Below are 7,036 nucleotides of genomic sequence, written 5' to 3'. Positions count from 1 at the left end.
ACATTCCATCATTCATCCTAAATTAATCAATCTAAATCACACACCTTTGCCCATAAGCAGCATGAAGCTCCGCCTCGACGTCAAGGGCCACCGCCAGAGCGTTAACATTCAAAGGTCGCAAAATGTCGGTGAGTCTTGATGAGAAGCGACGACGGGCAACTGCAATGCTGGCGAGACTCCAGGATTTACATACGCGTCCAACTTGACCAAAGCTGATGATGATAATGAGCACCTCATGCGGCAAAAACATGACCATCGACGGCTTATCCAAAGCCACCTGCTCCTCTTCCATCGTTTCAATTCCAGCTACCAGTTGATCTCCTGATTGAATCATATCTAGATCTGCTACGCTCACACAACAAATATTATTTAGAATTGTATGGTGCGTCACCTGATGAGGTCTCAGTCAATCAGATTACCTGCTAAATCAAGTTCCTCTTCCAATTCTAGCGCCCAAACGTCATCGTTATCCTCTTCGCTTAAACTCGACAGCTCCATGTCGCGAAATACAAATGCGATACAGGTCCAACACAAATTTAATTGATCAAATCCTTCTCCCCAGAGTGTTACTTATCGTGTTGGCGTCCGCTTGGGAATTAATAAGCTTCATTTCTGACTGCGTTCAAAAATAATATAAGTGTCTAACACCATCTCTACTTGAAGACTGTACATTTGTGGCAATAGCGTCCTGTACCTCAAGCACCAAGTCCACGCGGCAAATAATAATAAAAAAATGCGTCAACGCGCTGTCAAGAGCGACGTCGATGACGGCGATCACGCAAACGAGAATGTGGTCGCCCGCTCAGCGCGTCGTGTTTTGAAAAATGTGGATGTGTATCCTAAGATGCATCGTGAATTTAAAGTGCAAACAGAAGTTGGTGCCACAGTGTCCATCGTAGCTGGCATCATCATGATCGCCCTCTTTTTATCAGAGCTGAGCGCATACTTGCGCGTCTACACTCACGAGCACATGGTAGTAGACTCAACACTGGGCGAAAAGCTTCAAGTGAACCTAGATGTGAGCTATCTGGCAATTAACTGCCATGACGCACACATCAACGCCATGGATGTGGCCGGGGAGTTGCAGGTTAATATGCATCAAACGATCATCAAGACGCGACTAGACGCCAGAGGAATCCCCATCTCCACGACTACTGAGGAGCTTACCAAGACAGAGTTGCCGACTGATTATTGTGGTAGCTGCTATGCAGCAAAGCATCCGGCGGGCAAAGTGTGCTGCAATACCTGTGACGAGGTGAAGGAGGCTTTTATTCATAGTGACCAGTCACTTGAAGAGGCTGAAAGTAAGGAACAGTGCGTGCGTGAAACCATCGAGACTGAGAAACGAGCTCAAGATGGCGAAGGGTGCCGCTTCACGGGTAAAATGCTAGTAAATCGTGTGGCTGGCAACTTTCACGTTGCGCTTGGACGCACGTTTCATCGTCAGGGACGACTTGTGCACCAATTTCGACCCGGCCAAGAGCAGTCCTACAATTCAAGCCACATAATCCACAGTTTGTCATTCGGTGATCCCGTTCCTGGCGTCACTGGGCCTCTTGACGGTGTCTGGAAGACTGCTGAGCAAGGTGCGTGACCGTACATCTTTTGACGTTAGCTGGTCTGGTGACTAATCGAAGAGATACAATAATTCGTGTCATACAGCTGGTGGCGTTTTTCAGTACTACATCAAGATCGTCCCGACAATTTATAGCGACAAAATCAACGAAAATGCCTTTCATTCGTACCAGGTTAGTACACTTTGAATCTGCATCTAACGCTGACATTTTCGTCTGTTTTTCGTTGTGGCAGTTTTCTGTGACCCAGCAGAGCAATTATTTCGATCCGTTTGGGCAGATGACGTCACTTCCAGGTAAACGAACGTATACATCAGGTGGCAAATTTACACAAAAACTTTAACCAATGCATTTCTTTTGTGCTGCAGGAACATTTTTTGTGTTTGAAATCTCTCCATTTATGGTTAAGGTTGAAAATGATCGAGTTCCGCTCACTCACTTTTTGACCAAAATATGCGCAATAATTGGCGGCGTGATCTCGGTACGTATCTTGACTCACGCAAAATAGTCACAAGAAATTGATTGTTTGCTGCGATGCTATCAGATCGCTGGATTTGTAGACTCGTTCATGTACAACTCGCTTCATGTTCGCCGTCAATCGACAATCGGCGGGTCGATTAAATCGGGCCAACCATAAAATGTCAATTTGATTTTACCAATATTATTCAAGCCATTTGTTTTTTATTTTGTATTACATCACCACCCTTTCAACATCCTTGACAACCAAAAATTAATATCGATTATATGAGTAGAGAGACTGTACGCAATGCTGCCGAACGATTGCGGAACCTTTTGCGCGCTGCCCGATACCCACAGCTAAGTGCTTTACGTCTTGAAAATGGAGATGTGTCGGATCTATTGCGCGTGTTGCACTATGTGCTTCTAGACTCATCGCTACTTGTGGCTCAATTCCTAGTCGACCGAGGTTACGATTTGTACGGCAAAACAGACGTGCGCTTTGTGGAGAGCGCTTTTCGCTTATTACGCGATGAATTTTTGTGTTTTCCAGCGCTAAGCGTTAATCAATTTCTGTCTCGGCAATTTGTGGCTCGAAGAATCTCCATTGTGGCGGAAGCAGCGGCAGCAGTGGCGAAAAAACATCACGAGCTGCAGATGCAGAAACGCAGTGAGGAGGCTGTGTGGTCTCTGGCCCAAACTCAAGACAGAATGCGCAATATAAAGCCCAGGGTAGAAAATCATGCGCTTCCCGCGTCGATATCCAACCACGCCGCCAGTATCCTGCAGCATTTGAAGTTGCAGCCTCAAAATTTTCCAAAAACTCAAATACCGCCGGTGCAGATTCAACAAATTGAACAGGTGCCGCCAGCACCAATTATTTCAGGATTGCAGGTTGGTGTACGTGAATAGTAGGTGTGCTGATTGCGAAAGATATGTTTAGATGATTATCTAACTTTGGTGCTTTAGGTGGCAGTGCAATCCGCGAGCGACAAAATAACTGAAGAGGTACATGATAGCAGAAAAGCATCAACGACATGCAGTTGCGCTGAAAATACCGACACAGTGATCACGGCAATTGCTGATCTTGCTCGTCTAGTCAGCGAAATCACAGGCGCTCTAACGAACAAATTATCTAATGTTGAAGATCGTTTAGGTCGCATAGAAGACCAACTGCATGGTATACAAGCAGCGGTGACTGAGCAGCAATCATTAGTACAAAAATTGGACTTACATCCCAATCGAGGAGGAGATGACACAGCGAGTCCTTGCGATGATAAGTTGCCGGGAGTTGTAGGTTCAATCCCGACACGAAGGCTACATGTCGAGTCTCCTTGCACATGGCCTCCGCAACCGTCTGTCTTCGAACGATTTTAATACCGGTGTACTTTGTAAAGCGAAGACATATGCCACGCCTCAAGGCAGAATGTTTAACAGTGATTTGTCTGCTCAACAGTTACAAATCTCCGGGTCTAACTTTAAGGAAGGCGAGTACATTTGGTGTTTAAATCTATAAGCTCGGACGCAAGATTGGCTGAATCCCTTTTACATATTAGGATCAAGAGAATTTTTACTTTGATACTTCATTTGTTTTCAAGTGAGCGATAACGTATTCGCTTCTTAATCTACGCGTGCCTGTTTTCATGGAAATCGCACACCGAAGTTTTCGCTTTGATACGGCAAAATACTGCGATCAATTGAGGTGAAGTAATGTAGCAATAAAGTGGCCCCTTCTGCACAAAATGCAGCGCGCAATGCAACTTGAAAAAAATTAATGGCAGCACGGCAATACGAAGGCGACCAAGTCTTCGCGTGATGGTCGAAGCAAACTGGTGCTGTTATGCATCACTCAAATGATCGCTGCGTTTACATTATAGTCCACGCCCGACTATAAGGGTAACTAAACTAGAAATTGCAACAGCTAGTTGTGGTCGTCTGCTCCTTTCAATCATAATTGTGTTGTCGCCGCTCCCATATAGGCCCTACTTATTGATCCATAGCAAAACTTGATAGTCGTGGTGGACAAGAGCTGGTCCAAGCAGAATCCTGTTCAATTCTCTGTAGTACGTCTCCGCCATATGACACACTAAAGTGCGACATGTTGGACTTCTATTTGACTCGTCATTTGGGGATTTCTAGACTAGAACGCTAGCCAAATATGCAGAAGAGCTGCTGTAAAAAAGAATTTTCACTTTTAGCTAATGTGCAAACATGTATGGGCCTTTCACCGCGTTTAATAATGTTCAGCTTACCGAGGTTGACTACTGCGTTAAGACAATGATAACAGTTATTTGTGTCTTTTGTGTGGGTTTCTGCATATTAAAAGAAAGAAATGTAGTCTCTCGAATAGTTTTTATGTTTTTTTGATAATACCTTGTGTTGGAATATTTTTCCAAATTTTGCATATATTTTAAGGTTGCGGGGTACTTCGCACGACTTAGGAGTCTGCGATAGCAAACGGACAGAGGTTCGGTCGCATACCTTCGAAAGCAAATCCTAACAAATTTAAGTATTAGTTAGCTTTGCTCTTTCAGATTCACATATTTTTGATGTAATTTGATACGATTTACCATGTATATTGTTCCAGCATGCAATGAAAAAAAATTGAAATTTTGGCGCTGAAAATATTAATTATCATTTAATTGCTACAACCTGACAACCAGCACAAGTATTGCAATCCAGAACATCGATGTCCTGGTCTGATCCCAATTTGTGCAAGTGGAAAGCGTTGTTTCCGGTATTCAAAAGGTGAAATGTTTGAATGTAAGATGCCTCTTTGCAGAAGACAGACACTTCCAGTGCGGGCGCATCAAGTAAGTGGTGAGCTTATAAATGGAGTGGGTAGCGTAGCTTTGTGTTTGGACCAACGTTCACTGAGATAAATTCTCGCGACCGAGGTTATTCGGATTTCACAGTGTGCAGATCGAGGCGGGTAACGCTTGCAGCTGTTTTTAATCGATTTGAGATATTGCTGATCGAGTATTAATGCCCACTTTCTGTCCTTAACAATGTTCGTCGAAAATACATAGTAACAATATAGTCGAGAATTGCTGAATGTGGAAATCGTCGCTAGAAGTTGGGTTGAGATGAGAAGAGCAAGATCGAGAACGAGAACGAGAACGAGAGCGAGAGCGAAAAAGTGAACGATGTTGAGATACATACCAGGACACAATTCGCATTTGAGGACTGGTCATATGTTCTTGTGGACTTTTCATGTTGTGCCTCAATACAACTTATACCCAGTCAGCAATTATCTATGGCTCGTGCCAAATTAACACAAAGTACGTGAATAGTGAGTTTCACGCAAATTGCTGGAAAACACTGTGGGCAGAGAAATGTACATCAAAATGTCATGTTTTAAGGGAGCAAGCATGGATTCATACGTGGCCCGAGAGAGTATGCACCAAAAACTGATCAGAATGATCACCAGTAGTGTGAAATTCACTTCCTGATTATGAAGAACTTCTCACAATCCTGCAGATATGGTTTTTAGACCATGCCTGAGCAAAGCTTTTTAGCCTCCAATCAAAATCATTGGGCGATTCTTTGCCCTTGATAAGCCATACATATCACCATGACCACCAAGTGCAAACTTCTTACGTTTTACTGCCATATCAACAATGGCGCGTATATCATTGTCGGCAAATCCGTAGCGCATTGCATCCCGCAAGTTGACCTCAGTATTGCCGAACAGACAAACCTTCAAGTGTCCGTCGGCAGTCAAACGAAGTCGATTGCACGAGCCACAAAAATGTTCACTCATAGATGTGATAAAGCCAAATTGTCCTTTAAATCCAGGAATCCAGAAAGCTTTTGAAGTATCATTTGATCCGTCTTTCAGCTTCTTCACTGTAGGAAATTTCGTTTGGATCAGTCCCATCATTTCTTTAAACGGTACAAATGCTTCGTCGTTCCACCTATTACTATCAAATGGCATCCACTCGATAAATCGCACGTCCACTCTATTTAGTTCTGTCAAACCAACAAAATCCACGATTTCATCCAAGTTGAAGTGCCGTTGTACCACGCAATTGATCTTAAGAGGTGAGAAACCGAGGACTTGCGCTTCGACAATCGATTTCATCACGCGTGTCAATCCCTGTCGCCTAGTGATGTGCATGAATTTATCTGGTTGCAACGTATCGAGGCTGATATTGATTCGATCCACACCTGCCTCTTGCAACGCTCGGAGCTTCTTTTGAAGAGATAATCCATTGGTTGTGATGCCTACAGATTCGATACCTGGAACAGCCCGTAATTGAGCTACAAGCTCCACTACGTCTCGTCGTAATAGCGGTTCCCCACCCGTCAATCGTATCCTCTTGACACCTGAAGAAGCAAATAGACTGACCAATCGAATGATCTCGGATGTGGTTAGAAGATTTTCGAATGATTGTAAAGTCACTCCATCCTCGGGCATGCAGTATCGACAACGCAAGTTGCAACGTTCAGTCAGAGAGATACGTAAATATGTATGTTGACGTCCAAATTGGTCAACTATTTGGGCTAAATTCCGTTCTGGCTGCAATGCACAACATTTGAAAGATTAATCAAACCATCAAACTATCTGCCTTTGTGCCACTTTCAGGTCTTACCATCTCTTTAAATTCAGCCAAAAGCTGGCGAAGCTGCTTAAGTGGATCTGCGGGGCTGGCTACCGTCTTTTGAGTTGCAGCTTCAGGGAGAAATTCTGATAGGCTCGGTCCAGTTGCGACTTGATATTTCCATGTTGAACGCCTGCTGTTGAAGGTGGCATGCCTTACATGCCTTGCCGTGGACGACGCCAGCCGCTTCATTAATATTTGTCTTTCACTTTTCTTCGACTTTATTATCTCTGATTATCTAGACAAAATTGTGTCCCACAAAAATTGTATTTGAAATAATTTTTCCAGCAATATGATGTTAATGATACAAGTATTGTAGAGTGATCATTCGCGCAGCAAACCAATCTTGATTGTCAATCTTGACATTTCAAGTAAAACTACTGAAGCTGCCTTTTGTCTCAG

The 7,036-nt window shown here is 43.7% G+C and overlaps 4 protein-coding genes across 4 annotated transcripts; 2 read left to right on the top strand and 2 right to left on the bottom strand.

The window, feature by feature from the left end:
- Positions 1-31: 31 nt before the first annotated feature.
- On the bottom strand, positions 32-498 carry PHALS_08459 (hypothetical protein F443_04612; the record flags this gene model as incomplete). The annotated part of the gene is made up of 2 exons (XM_024723811.1): positions 32-345; positions 420-498. 2 exons carry the CDS (start codon positions 496-498, stop codon positions 32-34), a joined length of 393 nt encoding a protein of 130 aa, XP_024574750.1.
- A 235-nt stretch (positions 499-733) lies between these two features.
- PHALS_08458 (endoplasmic reticulum-golgi intermediate compartment) lies at positions 734-5,070 on the top strand (the record flags this gene model as incomplete). The annotated part of the gene is made up of 11 exons (XM_024723810.1): positions 734-1,586; positions 1,663-1,748; positions 1,810-1,870; positions 1,943-2,055; positions 2,119-2,186; positions 2,327-2,924; positions 3,000-3,323; positions 4,694-4,744; positions 4,813-4,850; positions 4,946-4,962; positions 5,060-5,070. 11 exons carry the CDS (start codon positions 734-736, stop codon positions 5,068-5,070), a joined length of 2,220 nt encoding a protein of 739 aa, XP_024574749.1.
- A 93-nt stretch (positions 5,071-5,163) lies between these two features.
- Positions 5,164-5,546, top strand: PHALS_15304 (uncharacterized protein). The gene has a single exon (XM_024723809.2). It carries the CDS (start codon positions 5,244-5,246, stop codon positions 5,442-5,444), a length of 201 nt encoding a protein of 66 aa, XP_024574748.1. The 5' UTR covers positions 5,164-5,243; the 3' UTR covers positions 5,445-5,546.
- Positions 5,545-6,826, bottom strand: PHALS_08457 (molybdenum cofactor biosynthesis protein a; the record flags this gene model as incomplete). The annotated part of the gene is made up of 2 exons (XM_024723808.1): positions 5,545-6,552; positions 6,626-6,826. 2 exons carry the CDS (start codon positions 6,824-6,826, stop codon positions 5,545-5,547), a joined length of 1,209 nt encoding a protein of 402 aa, XP_024574747.1.
- Positions 6,827-7,036: the final 210 nt, after the last annotated feature.

This window comes from Plasmopara halstedii (genome assembly GCF_900000015.1).
Source record: "Plasmopara halstedii genome assembly, contig: Scaffold_322, whole genome shotgun sequence".
Classification (NCBI taxonomy): domain Eukaryota; phylum Oomycota; class Peronosporomycetes; order Peronosporales; family Peronosporaceae; genus Plasmopara; species Plasmopara halstedii.
This window is presented reverse-complemented; position numbering and strand designations above follow the sequence as displayed.